Source organism: Amblyomma maculatum, chromosome 4, assembly GCF_055883805.1.
Source record: "Amblyomma maculatum isolate TAMU_Amacu chromosome 4, ASM5588380v1, whole genome shotgun sequence".
Classification (NCBI taxonomy): domain Eukaryota; kingdom Metazoa; phylum Arthropoda; class Arachnida; order Ixodida; family Ixodidae; genus Amblyomma; species Amblyomma maculatum.
In genome coordinates, this window is record NC_139347.1 from 90,381,288 (window position 1) to 90,406,567 (window position 25,280).

The 25,280-nt window shown below is 46.7% G+C and overlaps 1 protein-coding gene across 1 annotated transcript in view; it reads right to left on the reverse strand.

The window, feature by feature from the left end:
• The window catches only part of LOC146191629 (glutamate receptor 1-like), a 30,869-nt gene extending 17,657 nt beyond the window's left edge, over positions 1-13,212 (reverse strand). Inside the window, exons 1-2 of the mRNA XM_084600356.1 lie at positions 13,089-13,212; positions 4,094-4,255 (exon numbers count right to left, since the gene is read on the reverse strand). Of these exons, the coding sequence (XP_084456482.1) occupies positions 4,094-4,255; positions 13,089-13,212 (286 nt within the window). The remainder of the gene's footprint in view (positions 1-4,093; positions 4,256-13,088) is intronic.
• Positions 13,213-25,280: the final 12,068 nt, after the last annotated feature.

Consider the following 25,280-nt stretch of genomic DNA (forward strand, 5'->3'; position numbering starts at 1 on the left):
CAAGCTGAAAGAAAAGTGAAGCTTGCGTGTTTTAATGAAAGCGCATTAGAACCCCGATGAATTCGAAGGTTGTATTTTGTTGCGGTTTATTTCACCTTCTTTTCATTTCCACAAGGTGGAATCGATCCTGACGAAAGTAACAAGAGAAGGAAATGCAAAATATCAATGAAAATAGACTCCGGCTCAGGTAACTTATAAAGTGAGGAGTGAAAAAGAGGAAACAAAAAGAGAATTTTTCGCGAACTAAGAGCCTTTATTTTTTCTGAATCGCGGGATGTACGTTTTTTCTTATTCATTTGGAATTCCTGAAATTACGGTCAACCTTCTATACGTCCTAGCGGATGAGGTCCATGTCCGAGGATTCATGAGCCACCGTTACACCACTCACCGTCATTCGAACGCTGCACTGATCCATCACTTGTGCGAATCTCATTAAGGCTTGAGCATTAGAACTCTTAGCTGAACAAATAAATCCGTCGGAAGACGCATGTCGGTGAACAGCTTCCAAAAAGAAAAAAAGAAGCTTACATTACGGCCACAAGCGGGATTGAAACACATGACGGCGCCAGCAGATGAGCTTTGCCTGCTGCTGCTTCCTCTCAGCATCGCGTGTTACGGTTGTTGGCCTCTTGCAACGTGGCACGTAACAAGGGAATCGCGTGCATGCCTATCGTTGTTGTTGTTGCTGCTGCTGCTGTTGTTTACCAAATAACATATGGCACATGCCCACTCAGAGGGATCGGCCAAGAATTGAGTAGCAGAGAAACTTTTAGATGTATACTCCCGTGTCTAAAAATTTTGGTACAGACACTTTGGACCGCCCACGTGTGAGAAAGCGAAAACATTACTCTTTGTGACCGCAACGCATCTGAGAGTGTACTTTAGACGTATTATTTTTTATTTTTTTTCCTTTTTGCAGGAAAGGAAAGATACCTTATCTGTCACACTTGTTTCTGTGGGCACCTCAATCGCGCTGTAAGAGAAGGGAGGACGGTGGGAGTGAAAGTGCAAAAGGAGAAAGAGGTGTCTTAGCGGTGGGCTATGGGATCATTTCGACCACCAGGGGATATTTAGCGTGCAACTCACACCGCACAGCGCACGGACGCCTCCTCGCTTCGCCTCCATCGAGACGCAGCCGCCGGCAGGCAGAGTCTGTGTAAAAACGCCGTCGTCTTGGGGTACCATTGAATCCGCACGCCGGCAAACGGACTGTCGCCTAACGGGGCTAGTAAAGCTGTCGCTTGAAAAGAAAATTATTGGAGGAGTAGAAGAAAAGAAACAAAAATGTGAAAGAAAATAAATAGAAAATGAAAAGACATAACGCACACGGGAGATTGACACTGGGGCTTTTATAACAAGTAATATGATCGCTTTGCATGATCGCTTTGCTCAGGCGAAGACAAGTTCACTTGTCGAAACGTTGGCTCAAACTGCGAACTGAGGCTTCCTCCCCCTCTACTCTTGTGCAGTGCTCATTCATAAAGTAATATTAGCCCCGCCGGGGTGGCGCAGTGGTAAGACGCCCGACTACTGTTCCGGAGTACCCGGGTTCGAACCCGATCTCGGCGGCTGCGTTTCGATGGAGGCGAAACGAAGAGGCGTCCGTGTGCTGTGCGATGTCAGCGCACATTGAATGTCCCCAGGTGGTCAAAATTACTCCGTAGCCCTCCACTACGGCTCCTCTCTCTCTCTCTCTCTCTCTCTCTCTTTCCACTTTCACTCCCACCTTCCTCCCTTCCCTCACGGCGCGGTTGCGGTGTCCCCAGAAAAGAAGTGAGACAGTTACCACGCCTTTCCCTTCCTATAAATAAATCAATCAGGAGAAAGTAATATTAGATAGATTTAGCAAGGCAAACTATTGGGTTCCAGTAAAAAAAAAAAAAAGAGTTGCACGGCGGTACAAACCTTCCTCTCGCGATGTGCTTTCGGCATCGTGTCTTCGTCAACTTTTATCCGCACCGTAGTCAGTCAAAACGCTACAGCACACGGCCGCTGACGCTGCGAGCAGACGTTTGAACTCGTAGCCTGTTGGGGTCGTCTTTGTTAGATAATTAAAATGTTAGTAAGGAGGAGTTTCATCTGGTGGCAACACCTTCTCCCAGGAGAGTGGCTCCCCTATACTCGGCTGCACAGCGCGTTCGGGTGATAGACCATTGCAGGCCTTCGGGGTCTGTGTTGTCGAGTGCTCGCACCTACTGATTGATTTATAGCAAGAGAAACGCGCGGTAACTGTCTCACTTGTTTTCTGTGGACACCTCAACCGCGCCGTAAGGGAAGGGAGGAAGGTGGGAGTGTAAGTGGAAAGAGTAGCCGCAGTGGAGGGCTACGGAGTAATTTCGTTAACAATTTAAACAGCGCGAACACATTGTCTTTGCGCTGTTTAAATCAATAATGAATAAGTACCAACTCGCCCAAAAAAAGTATCTTGGAGTAATTTCGACCACCTGGGGATCTTTAACGTGCGCTGACATCGCACAGCACACGGCCGCCTCTTCGTTTTGCCTCCATCGAAACGCAGCCGACGAGGTAGGTCGGATTCGAACCCGGGTACTCCGGCACAGTAGTCGGGCGTCTTACCACTGCACCACCCCGGCGGGGGTTTCTGCTGGGGTATAAGGTCGAGAGGAGGGTGGTAAGAGGTCTTGCTGGTTAGTGCGAACGCTTGATGATAATGCTGAATCGTGGCTCTTTCCTTGATAATTGGCGGCTACTACTTAACATACACCAGCCGGTCAGATAAAAAAGGAAAAAGCGATAAAGACAATAATAATTATAACAATGACAACAACGAAAGCAAAATAAAGAGAAAAAATAAAGGCCAACGGCGACCGCGATGCCGGATTTTCGGTGAACGGGGTCTTTAACGCTACCGTGCTAAAAAAAAAAAAAAAAATCAAGTCAGGGTGATCTGATGAGCATACGAACATGGAGCAAGGGAGGCGGCAAGGCGGAAGGTTTGAATCAACGCAGCTGGATAACAACTGAGTTAAATTGCTGTCACTGGTGTGAATTAACCCAGTTCGTGAACACAAGGCGCCGACAAAACCAAAGCCATATGATAACGCATTCATCTCCGCGTCAGTAGCAATGATGGCCCGTGAACTTTTGTAATCGCCACTGTACTCCCTGATGTCACTGATGTTAGAGTCTTAGCCACCAACTGCCAGTTGGTGCGCTCGAAGCGGGGACAGAATATGTAATATCCTCATTAGCTGGCAGTAAATACTAAATATGAATTAGTCAGTCTTGGATATTACACATTTAAGTTTGATCGGCTTGTAGGGTTTAACGCCCTAAAGCGACTCAGGCTATGAGAGACGCCGTAATGGAGGACACCGGAAATTTTGACCACCTGGGGTTCTTTAACGTGCACTGACATCGCACAGCACACGGGCGCCTTGCTTTTCGCCTCCATCGAAAAGTTGCCTCCGAGGCCGGGATTCTATCCCGCATCCTTGGGAACAGCGGCCGAGCGCCATAACCACTGCGCCACTCAAGCGGGGTATATTGCACATTTAGTATACGCAGTATGTTTCGCAGTAGTGAGCATCCTTACACGGTATTAGCTCTAATAGGGTAGATAGATTTCTTCAGTGGTTATTTATCCCCATTTCGGCTGGAGTGTTCTGGGACTGTCGAATAAATTTTGGCGCCGTAAATTATGTTTTCTTTCAACGCGCGTCTTTGAAATATATTGCACGGCCCGACACATTATCTTTCATTACAACGTCCCTGTTGAAGACTGCATTATGTCATTCAGAAACTCACCCATTTAAGATAGCAGCCGCAGCACACTACTACAGAAAGTGACAATTCCCATCCTGCCTCAAGTGCTGACAACGCCATGTCAACACACAAAATGTGGGTACGCGCAAAACCGCTAGATATTAAAACAACGTAATAAAAATCCCTCCAGGCGAATGTCTCTATCTAAACGGGACTGCGATCACCTCTACCAACAGAAGGGTAAATGAATCTCCTCCAGCTCCCGAATCAACGTACACCAAAAAATGTGGGAACGTTGGCGGCACCAGCTCTCAGGAAAGTGTTCAATGTCCCTTGTGCGCCCGTTCCGACATCGCTGAGCACTCACGTTCATGCGTCACTGTGAAGAGGTCGTCGTCATGGTCGACGGTGGCGGCGTACGTGTTGAACTCGATGCCCAACCGCCTGGCGTTCTGGCTCGTGTTGAAGTTGCTCATGGCCCACTCGAACTCCCGCCATGCGTCCCGATGACTCGGCTTCAGCAGCACGCCTGCGAAGGAGGAGGGAAACGAGCATCTTACGCGTCCGCATTTCAGCTACAGATCGAATAGACACCCTGGGGCTCCTTTTATTTTGCATGCACCAAAGTGAGTTTGCCTCTAGCTAGCTGATCTAGCTCGTTATAAAGGGAGGGAAAACTTACACAACGTCCTTATTTGCTTCCCTGCTACCAGCAACCCAACACGAAAAGCATCTTTTTTTTTTTTTTTTAATAGGCAGTGATGGCGGTTACTTGAGCACAAAGTAATTTTTCAGCGTTCCTAAGCGTAAGAAATTAGGAAAAGCGCCTCTAGTTAGTGCAGTTGTTAACACGTGCCGCATGGCACTGAGGATCAGAAATGATGACGGGAATTTGAATGTTTGCTAAGCACCATTGTCTCCTTAAGGCCGCCAAACTTCCTCTGCGCCAGAAAGCATTTTACGCATTTAGCATGAGGCAGCATGATTCTGCATCAAACCATCAGTGTCATAATATTAGCGCATCATTTCAATGGAAGCTTTGGTTTTTCCAAAATACGAATGATACTATTCCCATTTAGTTAGGAGTTGTCCGCTATTGGTGGCTTATAAATCGTGCCACTTGAGGACGTTCTGTAAGGCTGGGTACGTAATTGGTTTAATAACTACCTAATTATTTATTTATTTAGTATATGGTGGGTTTCATAACAATTTTATTTATTTATTATTCCGCATGCCTACGCCACCAGTAAGGAATGATTACAGGGCGTTTAAATATAGGGATTTTCTACAACAATAAAATGTCCGCCTCGAATCACACAAATACATCGATAAATGCTGTAACGAATGAACAGTGCAAGCAATACTACAACAGGTGAGACGGAAATTCGTTTTCAAAAGTGGTTTCTGTATTCATCAATGAAACAACGTCTTCAATAACGAAACAGAAGATAGGGAATTTGACTTCCCAGAGCGATATCGACCGTGAGAGGCGCCGTATACGTGCAGGGCTCTGGATTAATTACGGCCACCCGGGGTTCCTCAACGTGTGTTGGCATTGCACAGAACATGAGCTGCTTGCACTTCGCCGCAATCTAAGCACGGCTCCCACGGCCGGGATCGAACCCTCACCCTAACCATAGATTTACCACGGCAACACCAAAACGGGTAAGGAGGAGTGAGCGAATAAGTCTCTCATAAGAATTTGGGTGTAGTCATAAGAGAATTATTTCAGTGTCAGTGATTGTATTAACAAAAAAAGAAAACATTTTAACACATTTTTACGTATTTAGTTCTAGTTCCGGTAAAAGTGTCTCTCCTAGAAGAAACGTGGCGCGGCTCCTTAACGATTAATAGCAAATTTATTCTTGCATAAATTGTAAAGAAAATTTAATCTTAGTGGTTTTCTACACGGTGAGACCGTTCTCTAACCCAGACCTTCAAAGAAAGATGCTTGCGAACCAATAAACTTAGATTTATTGTAGCTGGAGTATTTACACGCTTTCCGAAAACGTTTCGCTCTTAAAACTATGAATTGCTTAAAAACAAATTATCTTGTTATGTAAATGCAGACTTACCCCTAACACTCATAGAAAGTTATTGAAAAGATTGGCAATTTGTTCAAGTCAGAAGTTCACGGTCTAAGACAAACTATACTAATGTGAGAGTTCCTTACTGCTCAATTCTCAGTCCGCTGTTGTTAATTTGTCTATATTAATGACTTACAATAAAACGTCCTATATGCTTATTCTGTGGTTTATGCAGGCGATACTGACTTACTAATACCTGGCACGGAAGAACGTACGTTGAATAATAAGGCAAAAGTTGAGTTGCAAGACCTGCATCGCTGATGTATAGAAATTTCAATATTATTAATCCGTCAACAACTGTTTTATTAATTGTACTCCGAAAACAAATCAAAGAAAACTCCACTTCTTTCGAATGTATTTCATAACAGCTATCTGATAATTCACGCTATACTCGAACAAAATTTTGTAGATAATAATTGATGGCCACTTGAACTTTCAGCAACACGTGTGGTTCAAAGGGCTTCTTACGGTCTACATGTCCTCTCCAAAAGTCGGAACTTCTTTCCCCTTAAGTTAATTCTTCTAATTTATTATGCATTTCTTCCCTCTCGCGTAAAGTGGCAGTGTGGTAATGTACATATAAACCTAACCTTTTTTCCAAATTGACTCTATAAAAATAGCTATCCGCATAATAATAACAAGCAAATCACACATTTTCAGTGACACACTATTTAGATTTTTGAACACATTGAATATCCACGAGTTGGTTATATTTAATATCTTTTCCTTAATGTATCAGTTGAATCACAGCAATTTTAGAAAACGTAGCGCAAAGAAGACAAGGACAAATCGCTCGTGTGTGTATCCCTCATTTTGTCCTTGTCTTCCTAGCGCTACGTTTCCTAAAATGCAAATGCACCAACTCGCCCAATTCAGCATTCTTGTGCAGAATCACCGCAAGTTAGATTTATCGACGCGGTCTATCTGAGTCCTTCCGTTCGAACTGAAGAATCATCCTCGCGTCATAGATATCTGTCCCCTAATAAAAAAACTGATTATAGTCGTTACACCTTGGAATGGGCACATTTTACATATTGGAATAGTTTACCTTCAACGGAAAATTATATTTAACCAGCCAAAGGACGAGACACAGGGAAGAAGAGGACAGGACAAGGCTGGACTAGCAACTGAGTGTTTATTGAACGGACGAAAACAACAAAGACTCCTTCCGAAAAGTCGCGCACAACGCAACCGGTGGAATGGCAGGAAACTGAGAAGAAGATGAAAAAGAAAATTTAAAGCCAATTCAAAGTCAAGGCTTAACTAACGAGTTTTCTAATAGAGCGAATTCCTTACAATGAAGACTAACCGACGTCTTAGCCACACACTTGTCCTCAGCCTTAGCAATGTAATATGCTTCAACCAACTCTCGACAGAATTGTTTATCATTACTGTAAACTACACCCGTATTACTGAAATCAGGCGCACAAAGGGACCGGGTCATGCTCCGATTTACACTCTCGGGATTGCGCATAGCGCCAGATTAGAACTCGCCTTCCCTCCCAGAGAATTAGAGTGCTCCGTCCGTCGCACATTTAGACATCTGCCTGTCTGCCCGTAGTAGCACCGGCCACAACTGGGCGGAATGCGATAAACCACATTCTTTCCGCAGGTGGTGAACCTTTTCTTATGTGACACTGCACAACGAAAACTATCACGAGCTACATTGTCGAGCCCCTTTCTAACTCTGGCGCACAGGCCTCCTATCTTATTTCTCGCTGTAAATACAACGTCGACGTTGTACCTTGCCGCCAGTTTCTTGAGTCGGTTCGAAACGCCATGGAGGTAAAGTATGGCAGCCACCTTCTTTCGCCGCGTCGTCACACCAACATCAACCTGGCCCGTTTTGCTCTTCCTCGAATGTGTTAAAATACGTTCTGACAGACGAGCGAGATGGACAGTTGGAAAGCCTGTCGCCAACAACTTCGAAATTTGCGGTGAAAATGCATCTTCAGCACGGTGATGGCAAGATTTACGTAATGCGGACTTGATGCATGCGACCGCCAACTCATCCTTTACCAACCTCGAGTGGTCCGATTCAAAGCTAAGCAGAGGTTTTCCTGGCCTGGGGCTGTAGCTCCAACACACGTGATTGTGTTCAAAGCACAGGTCCAAATTTAGAAACTGTATATGTTGATCTTTAGGAAACTCATAAGTAAAAGACAGGCCCTGACCTTGCTCTTTGAACATTCGTAACACATCTTGCACCAAACTATCGAAACCATCCTTATCCAAGAAAATAAGGTAGTCATCAACGTAGCGAAACGCTACTATACCGAAGGCATCCAAACCTGGCTTCAATGCGATGTCAACATTAGACAGAAAAATGTCGCTGAGCACAGGAGCGACCTGCGACCCAATGCATACCCCTGACTTCTGGATGTACAGGGTCGTCCACTCTAAGTGCGAACACGGCTCCGCGTGGCCGCGCTCCGCGGAGCGCCAGCGGATCCGGCGCGTTCGCGCATCGAAGCAAAGCCGCGCAGGTGCGCAGGGGCCCGGGGGAGGAGCTTCGTGTCGTCTGCTTTCCAGCAATGCAAGCGTGGTGCGCGCCAGCACTGTAGCAGACGACACGAAGCTCCTCCCCCGGGTCCCTGTGCGCCTGCGCGGCTTTGCTTCGATGCGCGAACGCATCGGATCCGCTGGCGCTTCGCGGATCGCGGCCACGCGGAGCCGTGTTCGCACTTAAAGTGGACGACCCTGTACATGCTGCCTTGCCAACAGACGAAAGTGGAACTAAGGTAAAAGGATAACAGTTCCAAGAAACTAGCAACCGATATACCGCACGCATTAATAAAAGCCAATTCATCATTATCTACAGTGATGTGATGCAGTCTTGCACACACCTTAGAAGTCCGTCCTGTTGGCAAGGCAGCATGTACATCCAGAAGTCAGGGGTATGCATTGGGTCGCAGGTCGCTCCTGTGCTCAGCGACATTTTTCTGTCTAAAGTTGACCCGCTGCTAATGCTTTCGTTCCACATTCGGTTCAGCAGCATTGAACCCTTCTCATTTATATGTGGGCTGATTACTTACGCTCTCGCGTCATACTCTTAAGGATGAGCTTAAGTGTCCCAATAATTTAGCACCTTACTGATAGGGCGTGATAGGAGAATAATATAGCAGGCAAAAGAAGCTTCCGCCGTTGCTATCGCAATTCAACTAGGGTTAACCACAGCTAAACCACAACTAATTTTTTCGATTGGCTAAGCTATTTTGTGAAGCGGAAACCACGTCACCTTGCGCGGGTAATTCAAACTCAGTCCGATATAACAGCTCCAATGCACAAGGCTGCCCGTCGGGTCTTTCAAGTTCGCCAGCGAACAGGGAGGGCGATGAAGCCTATGTCTGACCAGTGACCGACCAGTGACCGACCAGTGACTGACCAGTGACCGACAAGTGACCGACCAGTGACTGACCATGACCATGTACAGCTTTCACACTATAAAAAAAGATCATCGGAGCAAATCTGAACTAAGGTAACCAGGTTCAGTAGCCGCACGGAGCCACCACGGAGTGTGTTTTCTCTGTTATAACCAGATTTAAGCAGGGTGAAGCCTCCGCCTTTTTGCACCACAATAGGGTTCAACCACCGGCAATCGCGATCAAGCACGCCGTTGCACCGGAGCTGATTACTGAGCCCACGGTTAAACATCGGCCTTTTATGCGGCGGCTCCCATGGGGCGCCACATGTGCACCTGGACGGCAGCTCACCAGACACATAGCGACAGAAAACTTGCGCAACTTTGCTTTCGCGCGTTATTATGATTCTGGGCCAAATTATCTACATTTCAGGATGAAAAGCTATGTGCTATCTCCAACATGTATATATAGTATTCCGATGGCAAAGCATTTTGCATATTTTATCGTATAAGTCCACAATTGTTGTCTTGAATTGTAGTGTTCACTTGCAGTAACAATACCTTCCTGAGTAGCAATGTCACATCCTTTCCAGTCTCGACATTGCATATTTCTTTAAGTAAATTGTTTAGGGACATCTCAAAATATTCTTTCGGGCCCCATAAGTTTTGTACTCTCATATTTAAACCGTTATTTGTGGCAAATAAACTTTTCAAGCCTCTAAGGCAATATAATTGCAATTGTCGTTTCCAAAGCATGCTGTTTCTCTGATTCTGGACTGTTGTTTCTTTTTTTTTTTTTTTTTCTGCCCGCGAAGTTCATTGCATACGCATTCCACGTTACGCATGCATATCATACAAGAGGCCTAAAACTGGTCAAATGCAAGCTTACTTCAGTGATGAACCAAAATTCTTGAAAGTTCGTCAGAAAACGTGAAGGACACAGGAAGCCTTTCCGTTAATTAAGCCAACTTGATTACCCGGTCAAGATTTTCAGTAAACGTAACACCCAGGGATTTAAAGGGTTCTGTGTTTTGAAATAGAGAATTATTTACATTATCAGATGGAGAACGTTTTCTCTTTTTTTTTTCTTTTTTTTTTCATAAACTACTACATATTTTCGCCCTCGTTTTGGAAGATACTGATGTAGCCTGCCATTATTTGCACGAAAAGGGTTAGCAAGCTCTTGTCTCCTTTGTTCTTCGCCAATTTTCTGGTCTGAATAAACAAAATAGTTATTTTCTTCTCTTCTTTTTTTTTTTTCACAAAAAGATTTTTTTTCATCGAGTTTTGTGCACTTTTTCGCAAATAACTTGTGCAAAAGTATCTCCTTTTATGTTTTATCATGTTGAGGCACAGTAAGCAGTACGCTACTGTCGGTACGCCAAAGTTACAATTAGGGTTTTCTGCTTTCGGTATATTTACCGACACAGACCAAAAATAACCCCTGAGAAGCTCTACTGTCGCCATTCAAGTCATTCATCTGTGGTAGCTAGGTAATGCGCATGCACCACTTCCATTCGACTCAGTTGCGTCGCGCGATCGCTCTCTCGGCTCGTCATTGCGCTCTGTCGCAACCGTCAGGCTGAATCAAACAATCGTGCCGATGAATCTCAGCGCGAGGCTTACAGAGCTAATGCTCGTTGACTAGTATCGGTCGGGTTGAACTCCGTCAATTTTTTCCTGAGTCGACTAAGATGGAAACGAAAGACGCAATTTGAGTCTTTGAAAAGCAAATAGCAGCTTGACGTGAAGAAATGTCTACCTTATCTTCATTTTTTCGTTGACCCGAAACACCACCGCACAGAACTGTCCTTGCCGTCGGTCTTTTCTATCACAACAACATTCCCTGTCCTCATCTTTACGACCGTGACGGTCTCCAAGGGTCACAATTATGAAACATTATTCCAGCGCTCACATACACCCGCACAAACACACACAAAGAAAAAAAAACAAGGAAGAAGAGACAGCAGCACCACGAACGCCTGCGTGGTGCCTACTCTCTCTTGGTCTGTATTTGTTATATTTTTGTGCGCTGGAATAATGTCTTATAATTTCATCCAGAACCAACTGGCCCAGTTCTTTACACTTAGACTTTCGGTAAGACATACCTTTTCTGAAATAAGGCAAAAAAATACAGGACAGGGACCAGGAAAAACACTCCCCTTGATCAATCATTAAAGGCTTCAAAGAGCAACGCCAGCATTCCACGGTATTTCTTCCCAACAAGTGGCATCCTTTTTTTTAAGTGCTCACCAATGATCTTGCTTACTCGATAGTGATAAAGCAGTACGTAGACGGTAAAGCCACATTCGCTCGATCTCCCGTAGACCTAGCTGCCGCGACAGAGCTATATAGTAGAAAGCTTGAGAAGGTGCGAGAGTTCTCGCTAGCCCAGAAGCCATGACTTCCCTTCTAATTACTTCGCTTGGTACATTATCAGAAAGGAGTCTCTGGAGTTCTTAACGTGTACTCAATCGTGATTCATTCAGAACACTCCATGCTCGCCGGAGAACGCCTTCCTTAACTGCAAGCATTTGGTGTGGCCTTAGATTCCTTGAGCTCCATCGATCGAGAAAAATATGGGCTCAGCTTTAGTACCAAGATAAAAAGTGAGAATTCTTTGCAAGTAGGAAACATTCCAGATACTTTCATTTCCACAGAAGAAACTTATGGCCTCAAGTGCAAGTTGTGGATCGAGCCAGGAAGCAGGGAAGAATTACATAAGAAAAGCAAGAAAAGGGCTTCAGTGGCTTACCAATATACTTTGTTGGGCGAGTTGGTAAACATCCATTGTTAATAAAAACAGCGCTAACAGTAAGACATAAGACCAGATAAAAGGAAAGCTTCCTTTTATCTTGTCTTATGTCTTCTTGCTCGCGCTAGTTTTATTAACAATTGACTTCAGTGGGTTGATTTTGCCTCTCGTGAGGTCTGCAGAGCTAGCATCTTTTAAAGATGGACTCATGAAATTTTCACTGTATAACGTTTTATCCGCTAAAGTTTGCTTTGGCAGTTTCTTAAGAGCGCGTATAAAATAATGGCCGGACTTGACGAAAGAAAGCCTTTCCTTCGATTGTCATCTAGCCACTAGCCATCCCCGTATCAAGCGCGAACTCACAAGGTGCCTGTATGACTGGTGAAGACACAAGGGCGGGCTGCGATGGCGTGATGATGATGATGACGATGAAGATATTTTTCACAATGTCATGTACATCTTTCAGATATGGTTAAATGTTATTTCGTTATCCTGTAATCGCCGTGTTTGAGTCGTTATTTTTACTCGTTGATGCACTAATAAATTTTGTTAAATGTTTCGAATGGGCTGAACAAATTTAAGCAGTGCTAGGCACGTTCTATTTTCTTCCGTAATTTACAGATCGCTTTACAACGCATGCCCCGAATAACGCTGATTTCTCTCCGGCATAAACATTAGAAACCTAAAACACAGAATCAAAAAGAAAATAAACACTGATAAATAACTTTCAAATTTGAAATATTTTGACATCATATATTTTCTGGCTACTGGCGATTAATAAATATCGTCATTGATTTTATTGGTTCACATTCTTCGCATTGCAAGATTCATATGCATGAAAATAAGTTCCAGTGAGCCTACTAAACATCAAAAGAAAGCTTCACAACTAGGTCGTTCCGTTTCACTGGTCGCTGTTTTCCTGACTATGTTAACAATTGGGCACTGCAAACGATTCCATTCTTTTATGAACCGGTGTCTGCTCCATAAAATGCGGTTTAATATAAGTTTGCTGCGCCCTCAGCAGCCTAAAGGAGCACCCAGGAACGCGCAAGGACGTGGTGCAAAAAAAAAAAAAAAATCGGTCATTGCAGGGCAAATAGGAGGCGGCGCCGAGCTGGACTAATCGGCGATATTGGCGGCGAAGTCGTGAGGTACTCACCGATTCTGACAGCCTGGAAGGCGCCAAACCAACACACGAGGCACGCGATCGACAGCAAAAGCTTCGGCCGGCCTCGACGTCTACCTGTCGGCAGCGACTCGGCACCCGCAACGGGGGTCGTCATCGTCATCCGTATCCTAGAGACCCAGTTCTCCCTCTCCGCTCACACAGCTGACCACTCGAGCACCGCAGAATAAATAATAGTCGCCTTCCGATGCGAGTAACCACGTGGAGTTGTTCCTCACTCCGAAAGAGGGTCGCCAAGAGTCGAGTTCTGCTGCACTTTTTCCCTAGCCAGGGTGCCGAGAACGGCCTCGCTGCGCCGCCGTCCACGCTGCGACGCGGAAGATGGGGCCTCCATTTCTGGGACCCGTTCGGGAGTATGTTTTGGCTTTGCCCTCCTCTTCCACGGCCTCCCAGGGATCCGGATGCTGCGGCCTTCGCTTTCCTTCTTCTCCGTCCTTTCTCCCTTCCTTCGCTTCCTATCTGGGACCGTGAGGCATGGATGACGTCACAAACCAGGGCAGTGCGCACCTGTCGCCATCTGTAGGAAAACGGGAGAAATCCGCGCGCAGCTGCAGCCGTGCCGTTCGCGGGCTACGCGCACTACGCGGATGAAGCGGGCCCGCGCAGCGCTAAAAGCGGCGCGTCGGGAACGTCGCGCTCCAGGCAACAACGGCACGTAGACGCCACAGCGAGTAGGAGTCCCGTTCGGCACACAGCTTGGCGCCGCTCTCACGCGTCTCTGTTTGTTTGCGCTTCTCTTTGTTGACCGCAGAACAGCTGGCCTCGAGTCTCGCCGTCGCCATGGCAACAAACGCGAGACAAAATGACTCTTTCTTTCTTTTTTCTTTTTTTTTTGGCCACGTGGGTCGTACGTGATAGAACAAGAATATGGGCCTCTCGTTAACGGGGTCAGCCAGCAACAGCTGACGACGCTCCAGGCTGTTTCGCGTTCTGCATCGCCTATGGGCATTTTCCCCTTTTCGCGGCGAGCGTGTGTATCTTGATAAGCGGTCATTAAAACTAGGCGGGGGTCCTCAACGAATCCGAAACAGTCATTAGTTGTTGATTTGCTCGTTTGATATTAAGGAGCTAGGCTTCATCGATGCTCCCGTTTCAAATGTACGCCTTCTGCTGGCACGTTTGCTTCTCGTCAACGATGGGATGGCCTCGTCCGGCGGATATACCTTTAGCCGTCTCACACAGGACAAATTTTGTGTTTGTCCCAAATAACCTTGTCTACTACTACTACTACTACTACTACTACTACTACTACTACTACTACTACTACTACTACTACTACTACTACCATGTTTATTTTTTTCTCTTTTTCTTGCAAGCGATAATGCACCCATAGGGGTGAACTTAGCGCAAGCGAATATCTATACTTATGCAAAATACGTGTGTGCGTTTCCACGTTCACTCCCACCTTTCTCCCTTCCCTTACGGCGAGGTTCAGGTGTCAACAAAACATGTGTGACAGATACTGCGCCTTTCCCTTCCTGCGAACCAATTATTATTATTATTATTATTATTATTATTATTATTATTATTATTATTATTATTATTATTATTATTATTATTATTATTATTATTATTATTATTATTATTATTATTATTATTATTATTATTATTATTATTATTATTCAAAAAGACTTCTTGTCTTCGGGTCACCTGCATGCGATGCTGACTGAGGCTACGAAGACTGGTTCGAGTATAGTGCATAAGGGCAAGAGAAGGGGTGAGTTGCCCGCCCAAGGTCGAGTAAGGATGAAGCAAGGGGGGGTGGGGAAGTAAATGTGGACATCCCACCTGCCAAGGCAGCCGCGGCGTGTGCCGCCGCATTGCCCCCTGATTCGTCCGAGTGACCTGGGGTCCAGTGAATAGCGACAATTCTGGTCGCAAGTTGGTGGCGTTCAAGGAGGCGCTGTATGACCGTAGCTGTTGCATCTTGTGAACCCGGAGTAGCGATTTCCTTGTAAGCTTCATAGGAATCAGTAAGAATACGTACTGAACCTGTTCCGGTGCAAGGCACTACTGACAAGGCTCCCCAAATCGCGAGGAGTTCAAGGGGTACCTTGAGGTAGGTGGCAGGCATAAGCGCCTGAAAAGGAAGGGTTGTCATCGCATACCCAGCCCATAGATGCAAATTTGCTTGTAATCGATGCGTCGGTGTATATGTCAGTCGTATCAGGGATTCGCTCTTGTCGGTGATGGGCAGCGAGGAGCTCCCGGAGAATGACAAAATCGCGGTTTATAGGTCGGCGATGGAGGCGTGTGACTACTGGCATCTCCCAAGGGGAAGAGATGCACACAGGGCTGGTGTTTTCTCGTTACGCTGTTCATCCCAGGCCAGCAGGCGACGCCCTTGGACAGTGTTCTCTAGACGTATTCGATGACACGTCTGTGACTTGGTAACGATGATAGTGAGCGGTGGAAGAGTGGCCAAACGCTCAAGTTCGGCTATAGGAGTGTGCTTAGGTAGACCGGTAATACTAGTGCGTAGTGCTGCGCAATGAAGGCGTTCGACCCTAACGAAGTCAGTCTTCGACAGTTGGAAGACGGGTGGGCCATAGAGGATTTTTCCGACCGCCGCTGCTCGGGCCATCGCACGGCAGGCATGTTGCCGCGCACCGCCGTGCCGGTTGGACAGGCGACGAATAGTGTGTAGCAGTGCTGGCCAAAGGCGTTGTAGCTGATGAACCTATTTCTGGGGACTGTTGCAGCTTGAGATGGGCAGGCCAAGAATGCGGATTTGCCCATTTGAGGAGGTGATGGTGTTGCCTCCGATGTGAAGATGGATCTGCATTCTGGGGTTGGTTTGATGTTTTCGGTCTATACTAATCAATTCTGTTTTATGTGGTGCGAGTTCGAGGCCAATTTTGGTTAATGCACCCTACCGCCTAAACTACCGTTCCCTTCTAGAAACTGATGCTAACACAGAGATGATATTTGCCAAGTATGGCTCGCTTAGTGGCCTGGTTAGAGCAATGTGATTCGAGTGACGACCTAAACAACGAAGATTCTGTCTACTCCCCTTTATCCCCACTCGCTTAGTGGCCTGGTTAGAGCAATGTGATTCGAGTGACGACCTAAACAATGAAGATTCTGTCTACTCCCCTTTATTTCCATCCATGGCCATGAGCCTTCCCATTCAATAAAGGACATTCAATCAATATTATTATTATTTCTGTTGGGTAGATCTGCTGACTTCTTCGGAGTTTTGGCAACGGCGTTCGTTTTGTTGTAGCGTTTACTAAACCAGAAATCGTGCGCTCCCGTGCTAGCCAATGAAAATGATACGCAGGAGAGCCTTATACTAGACGGAACGTCGAAACTCTCAGAGATCAGCAGTAGCGTGGACGGCTTCGTTCATATGGTGCTTCATAAAGGAAGGAGACTAGAGGACCAGAGAAAACAGGTCGTGCTGGGATAGTTATCATTTCGCTCTGGAAACGTGAAAAAGTGTGGCGTTATTTTTTTTTTTCATCTTTATTTATCTAGAGTAGTCTTATTCAACACCCGCGCCTCGACGGATCACCGGAATAGGGTGACGCTCCGAACTTTTCTACCATTGCCCCGATCATTTGACTACTCGCCTCCATTTAAGCTTTCAGATCACGAAAACCATTAAGGAGTGTTATCAGTGTCCACAAAATACAACTACTTTTGGAGCAACGTCTCCCGTCAAGAATAAACACCGGTAGAAAGAAAGGTAAGGCCGAATTTTTCTCAGAAGATTAACAACGTTGGCTCTCTCTGTGTATGTACCATTGTGTGCTGATTGGCCACGCGGAGGAAATAACACCAATATAACTTACTGCTGCCTTAATTATAGCAAATTCATTACACGATGGCAATGGAGTGAAGAAACATATTGTTACGCCGCGTAGCGGCGCACTGAGAAGCATAAGCAGCAGAAGAAGAAGAAGAAGCGGAGAAAGCGAGGCGCGCGCAGACTAATCCGGGTATTTCTGAGCCGTGTGCGTCCATCCTTCATACGAAGTTCACCTGTATTAAAACCATTTCATCCGTTGCATTTGGTGGAGGTGCTGGGTGAAAACGTTCTGGATCCGCCAGTACCTCGTCGTCGCAGCCATCGTGTAGCAGGTTTGCCACCTTTATCTCCTCAACAGTACCTTTCAATGGCTACCACCCACACGACGCAGACTCATGAACAGCGACCTGAAGAGACGACGGCCTTTCCCCACCAGCGAGAGCCGCGTACGTTCCACGGTGAGCCCGAAGATGACGTTGAGGAATGACTCCGACATTACGAAAGATGCAGCAAGTACAACCGCTGGAACTCAATCGCACGTCTGTACAATGTTGTTTTCTTCCTCGCTGGCACGGCTCTGACATGGTTTGATAACCACGAAGAAATGCTGACGACCTGGGACCGATTCGTTAAAGAAATTACGAAGTCCTTTGGGTATACCCTTGCAAAGAAGGAACGCGCTGAGCATCAGCTTTCCCAGAGAGCCCAGCTGCCCGGTGGGACATGCACACGTTACATCGAGGAAATATTGAAACTTTGTCGCATTGTAAACCGACAGATGTCAGAAGAAGACAAGGTAGGGCACCTTCTCAAGGGGATTGATGAGGATGTGTACAACTTCCTTATTTCGCGGGACACCCTTGCTACAGTAGTAAATGTCCTTAAGCAGTGCCGGGCATATGAAGCGTTAAAGGAACGTCGGATAGCGCCCAAATTTGGCTGTCTTTCTAATGTGACAACTGTTACCGGCATCGACATTCCGGAGGCTGAAGACATCACTTCTATGGTCAGGAGAATTATACGCGAGGAGCTGGATATTCAGTGGCAACGTATAAATTTCGATGTACCTTACCACCCGACATCGAGGTCCGTACCATCATGGGAACAACGCACGCCATGGGTTGCACAAAATAGCAGCCAACCATCTTACAATAACGGCGCGGAGCGAACCCTGCAACCAACATCACACCCTTATTTCCAGCAGCGTCCAGCCCATCCGGGTGAAGTGCTTCGTGGTGCTCCTCGTCGCACTTCTGTCGCCCCATCAAGGCCTCCAAGGGATCCTGAAGTGAACTACCAGAGTCGCGAGAATATATACAATGCCTCATGGGGGGCATAAATAAAAAATAATTTTCTATGCCAAACTTCTGCGAGAAGAGGACGAAAACGTGCGGCCAAAATGGCAAATAAGAGAGATAAAGAAAATGAGTGGCCTCATACAGTTTTAACAACAACGAACTGCTCTATCAATGTCGTGGAAAACAGCTCCGATGCAAGGCGGGGCGCCATACTGCAGTATCTACATCATAGAAAAGCTAGCTTGTCGCTTAAGCCGTTGCTTTGGTTGTCCTTCTCGAGGGAAAAGAGCGCGCGATGGGGAGCGTGACAATTGATGATCTCGGCCGTGGCAGCCGCTTTCCGATGAAGATGGAAAATAAAACGCTTGTGTATTCTGCGATGTCAGTACACGTTGAAAAACCCCAGAGGCTCGAAGTTTCCGGAGCCCAACACTGAAGCCCCCTTCATATCCGGAGTCGGTTTGAACCTTCAGCACTGAAGACCATACCATACCATACCATACCATACCATTGATATCATACCATACCGTACCGTACGCACCATACCATACCATACCATACCATACCATACCATACCATACCATACCATACCATACTATACCATGCCATGCCATACCATACCATACCATACCATACCATACCATATTGCACCGTACCACACAATACCACACCATACCTCACGTTGCAAAAAGAGGCTGCCACACATGAAGGGTTCAACGCCTGCATTTATGTGCAGAATTTCGAAAAATATTTCGATGCACTCGGGACCACCTACGTGTACGAAGGCTATGGGTCACCCTCCCAACTCGCACCCCAACATGTTTCGCGGCATTTTAAAAATACTTCGCCTCGGCAATGAGATTTCATACTTTGACTATCTGTTCTAGGATGTTCATAGTTGCTTTGTACCGAATAACAACATCACAGGTGCCACGTGAAATGAGAAAACTGCTTTGGTATATTTCGATTCCATGTACTCCTATGGACGCTAACCTTATTTTTCACCCCCAGTCGATTGCGGCGCCGCGAGGGCCCTCCCCCCCCCCCCCCCCCCCCGTTTGTTTGTAAACACGGTGTTGATCTATAGGCAGCGGTGGGTGGGTGCAAAACCCCTCATCTGAGTGGGCGCAGTGGGAAGATGGCTTGGCAGGTGGTGATATTGGAATGAAGGCTTCACTCAACTAAACGTCACAAACCCTTCACCCACATTTTCGACAAAAACCAAACTTTTCGTATTGGTGCATTTAAGGGCCGCAGTTGTGACAAAGAAAACTGCCGAAAAAATATTTAAAGGCACTCGCCGTAGTTGTTTGTCTGCTTGTACGCGCCTTTACGCTGTTTTGATGCGTTGGCATGAGAAGCCCCATCGGGTGAAAAAGCCGACGTATATCACGATCTGTCCTGCCGCGGTTAGCAGATTGCAAAGCGGGGGAAATCCGCTCCTGAATGCACTACTGCCACAGAAAGGCCCACTCTTCGAACAAGAAAAAAAAATGATTGAACAAAATTGATAATAACTGATATCGACTAAAAGTTACTCTAAGAAAATGCCTACGAACGCCTTCGTAAAGAGCACATAATGTAATTTAGCACTTTGATCAGCAAAGTTCAGCATATAGTAATATGATATATGTCAAAGTAAAAGAAAATATGATCAGATACGAAGAATAACAGAAATAATCAAGAGCAAGGGCAATATCTTACTCAAAGGCGTTAGCGATGTATAATGGTAATTTTTGTTTTGCTTACAGTGGTCTACCTGTGAAAACTCCAAACGAACTGTCACGTCTACGGCACCTTACTACACAGGATCTCGCCCACTAGCCACAAAAATGAATGCACATATAGTAACATGCCAAGACCACACGGCACCATAGCCACCAAAGACCTAACCTAAAAGCAGTGACAGGCCCAGCTGTCAAGCCCTGCCTGGATGATCAGTGTAGTCTGTTCGACCGCACTCTGGAGGTCGCTTGTATCCCCGGCTTCCCTCAGTACGAAGGCTGCCCGACTACGGTGAATATTCCTCGCATGCTATAAATAAAAGTTTATTTTAAGGAACGATAGTTCCAATTCTCCGGTGGCCAACCTTGAAGGTCATTTGGCTAACCTTTTTTACCTTAAAACTGGAGAAGCGCGCGTGTTAGTCACGTGATGACCCTCGTACCAGCTGTAGTGCACACCGGCAACTGCAGCCTTTTTAACGCGGACGTTGGGACACGCGTTGAGCCCGGCACGACGTGCAGCCCGCCCTTCACGATGCCATTTGACCCTGGGCGGTGGAGAAAATTTTACTGGTGGACAAGGTCGCACGTCAAGGTAATACCTGGTCCTTTCCCGGGGCGCCGGCACGGAAGATAAGCGACACCTAAGATGGGTAAATGAAGGTTCGTTTGCTGAGCACGCTGCGTTTCAATTCCTGGCTACCCCAGGTGGGCCTCGCCGCGGTGGTGCAGTGGTAAGACGCCCAACTACTGTGCCGGAGTACCCGGGGTCGATCCCGACCGCCGGCGGCGGCGTTTCGATGGAGGCGAAACGAAGTGGCGCCCGTGTGCTGTGCGATGTCAGTGCCCGTTAAATATCCCCAGGTGGTCGAAATCACGCCGTAGCCCTTCACCATTGCACCTCTTTCTCTCTACCTACCTTCTCTCTCATCTTCCTCCCTTCCCTTAGGGCGTGGGTCAGGTGTCCACGGTGTTGTGCCCGGCCAAAGCCGCCCAGAAATTCAGCCGGACGCCAAACTTCTCCGGCGAACGCCTCCTTCACAAAATTCGGATACTGCTTTGCAAAGCACCAGTGCACTGGAAACGAGCCATGCCAAGGGGAAAGAAGCGACGTGTTTGAACATGAGCTGAGCATTCAGAAAGCTCGGCGCCGTGGCCCTGGCGGTGGACCTCTTCTCGCCCCGCGGCATATTTGAAGCAAGAGCGCAGCAAGCTCTCCCATTGGCCCTGCGAAAGTGCTGCCGTAGGATTGGACCATTTGAGCGTCAACGGATTCTCGATTTACGGAGACTCAATTGCTTCCGTTCGAGACTCCGAGTGTGAGTTCGTCACTAGCATCCGTCGGGAGCAGTTCGCCCCCTGAGAGAGCAGACGCGACGAATTCTCCCCGGCCGTCGTTGAGCGAGGACAGTCGCGTATGGCTATGTTAGCTTTCGGCTTCCGAGCCGATCTCGTTGTGTATATGCCTGTAAATGGTGTATAAAACCTTTTCTTCATCTCACCACCGCCGACTCGGATTCATCGCTACCGCCCAGGGAGCTGACAGCCCTCGTTCACGAAACGGGTGACGAGTGCTACGCAACTAGCTCCTTGGCACAACCCTGTTGACGGTGGGCTACTGTGTGATAACCCCCCCGGCACAACAACGGAACAAAGTGTGACAGATACTGCGCCTTTCCCTTCCTGTGAACCAATTACTATTATTACCCCAGGTGGAGCTTAGACCGAGTCAGAAAGTTCACCACGACAGCGTTAGAGACCTTTTCTCCAGCGTTGTAGCAGAAAATCTCTGGCAGGTGGCAGTTAAAGCACCTGAACTGGGGCGGCGGAAATAAAGGGATAGCAAGGCCCCTACGAAGATTCTGATAAAGCTTCCTAGCTTTCCTTTGTAACCGTATGGCTGAGCTTGGGTAGATGTCAATCAATAATTACTCCCTTTTATTACGAAATTTTCTCCACTGACCCGTACAGTGATGGTTACTTATGGATTATGATACTCTGCGGCTGAACAAAAGTTCGCTGATTCCATACCAGCCGAAGCGAAAGAAGCAGCTGTATTTCACCATTAACAATGAACACACGGCCAACGCTGCATGGTACCGAGGCACACATTAACAATCCATAAATGGTTGCAATTATTTCGTGTCCTTGAACTACGGCATGTCTTATAACACACTATGTGAATCAATCAACGAGTAAGTATCCCACCTCATATCACAGCTCCGTCAAAGCCCTGCAAGAACACGTTGCCTACCATGAAAGTGACATACTCGCGTAGTTTCAGAAGATAATCGATGATGACAGGCATGGCCCAGGTTACCTTAGCGGTGAAGGTATCTCCGCGTATTCTCTCCTCGTTCATTCTGAGCTGTGACAGGCGCTCTGGTTAAAAAGCCCGTTTTCCAGCGCATAAAAACACTCGCACTAGTTGCATGAAAGATTATTCATTCAATTTGATCATCTACATAAATAAACCTTGCTATGGGATTGTGGTACCCGTAATGAGACTGATGTGAAGAGGAGGGTACATTTTATCGAACCGCCTTGCTTAGAAAATCAATGCTGAAGCGTACGTTATCGAGCCAAAATGTTCACGAAATACATAGTTCAAGTGACCTCCACCCCCCTCCCATTATATACCACCCTCTCTAAAATGATCAATACATCCGCCCCTGGCAGCCCGTCGGTATTCAGCAAGCAACCATCAATTTTTATCTGTGTTTCCGACCAACGTTTTTAATCTACCTGGTGGCTGACTGAAGAAGAATTCAATTTTATTCAGTCATTTCTATCCTACTAAATTTCTTGCTTTTATGAAAACTTTACACAGGTTTTGTACGCCATTGACTTTCGTCTCCTCCGATTGCACTCCCCCTCTTTTTTTTAATCCAACTGGGTTCCTTTGTTTCGCATGCGGAATGGCAGGTGTATGGGCCATTTATGTTTATTAAGGGGAAAAAAACGCACACGCGCCAGAGAACCTGCACAGATGAACCACAGGCCTCGCTATCCTCTCAGTGCCGGCTCGCAACTTTTCTCGCGCGTTGGGCCGTGGAAAGTGCCGGGCTCTGGCTTCGGGAGAGAGGTCGCTCCGTATATCGATCGGAAGAGCAACACACGGGTGTCTCTCTTCCCTCTACACTCCCATCTTTCCGCCGCGTAGCCGCGGGGCCCGCAGCGTCGCGCAGCGGCGTATGAGGGGACCGCTGCCGTAAGAATGGATCCGGGAAAGCAAAGGGAGCAAAGGGAGCCGCTTTCCTTTGCATCGGATCGTTTTATCGGCCGCGACTGTTCTCCCGGTCTGCTTCCACAAGCGTTGGAAGCAGCTATGAGGGGCGTGAAAGGATGGGTGTGGCGAGGGAAGTTGAGAAGCCGGGAAGCAAGCTGCGGAAGTAACGGGTGTGTTCCTCGCCTGTTTTAATGTAACTTAACACTAATGACAAAGGCGAGGTGGAAGTGTTTGCATGATGTCAGTGCACTTGTTTAATTTAACCGGTCGGTGGTATCAGTTCCAGCCGCAGCGGTGCTCCACTAATCGACGCATTGGCTACCGTGTCAACACGGAAAGGATTTTCTAGTGATTTCAACCTCATGCCGCCCTCAGTTACGATCAGCTAATTTTCTCAAAGGAGGCACAGATATTCGTTTGCTTTGTCTATAAGAAATACACCTGAAGTACATAAATAATCTTACCGTACAACTGCTACAATGAGTTTTATAAAGTTGATAGAATTAATTTTAAGCGCCAATAAATGTGAATAAGGCAGACATCACGAAATAATTGGGTCGCCAGTGAAGTCAAGAGTGGGTAGAATTGCATGTACTATGTACATTATTCTGCCACATCGCTATATCAATATACCGTTAAAAAAAACTAACATTGCAGTCAACGTAGTAACCGTTCATGCACAATGTAGTTGGGGTGTCAAGTTATCTCATTCGCGAACTAGGTGCAAATTAAGAAGAAAAAATATTATTTGTAATTTCAATTTTCACACAACACTTTTATTTCTATCATAAGAATGTGCAGCCTCATTAGATCTTGTTCTTATCATAGCAAGAGCTCACTGTCTTTCTGTCATTTCTGATTAAACATCAGCAAAATGTACCAGCTGTTGTATGGAGGAAGCATTTCAGTATCAGTAACTGCTCAATTAAAGGGAATAAGATTACTGATAACTCCAACATATGCAATGCCGCCCATCCTCTAAAAGCGTGCTTTCCTTTTATCGTGCCGAAAGATCACGACAAGGGCAGCTTTAAAATGTTATACCTATCTGCGGCGATTCCTTTTATTCTGGCTTCCACAAGAATGCCTCATTTTGTAATATGTGTAGGAAAATATCGAACACAATATGGGCTTCAATAGGGCTAGTGCCCAGCACACGCGACAAGAGTCGTGATCAGTGGTAAGGGTGCTCGACTATTAAGCCGAATGACCTATAGGTTAAAACCCGACTGCGTTTTGATAGTGGTAAAACGCAAGACGCGTGCACTTTGCGATCTCTGCACCTAAAAACCCCCACATGGTCGAAATTATATCCAGCACTTCACTAAGATGTCCCTGATAGCCTGAGTCACTATTAAATGTCAAAGCCGATTACCCAAGAGCAAAATGCGCAATAATTAAATAAGGACGGCTTTAAGCGCATGCCTAAATCTTTTTCAATCCACTATCATAATCGTGTTCATAAAATTGTCCATTCAAATTGTTTTAAGTTAGGAGTTCCTCAGTTCAGTAAAGAACGCTGAAGCCTGAATACAGCTGCTCCAGATTTATGACGCATTCGGTTGGGGGGACGAGAGCATGAGGCATCGAGCATTGCAGAGCAGTAGAGGAGCACGCCGAGCGAGGGTGTAACGGTCCTCCCACGGGTACGGGAACACTCTCTGCTTGTCGAGAGCAGCTCGCCACGACCACGTGACCGCACTTCCCTTACCCGCATTCAACGCCTGCCCTGCAGTGGCGGAAGTTGCAACCGAGGACAGGCCAACGCTCCGTGTAGAACCGCTTGTTTTGTATTCCTTTGTTCTCACAGCGGGGCGATCTGCCTCCTTTGGCCATTTCGACGCCAGCAGCGACTCTCAACCATTCATACTGCTCCTGAGCAATGCTTTCCGCTCGCCGAGTCCGATGCTTTGCAGCCGCCATTTTAAGCGTCGCCGACTCAAGTGAAAAAAAAAAAACAAAAACGATACGGATATGACGCTTTATGCCATGTGACTTCATCTACACTCGCTTTAGACGAGGGAGCAGCCGGGAATGCACTCGGGTGCTCTCAGCGGAGGAAACGGCCTCCTCCTCTACCATTGGCAGCCAGCGATTCTACTCCTGCTCTCCCACTGGAGGGCACCCGCTTGTCTGAGAGCACTTTCGAAGTGCTCTCGA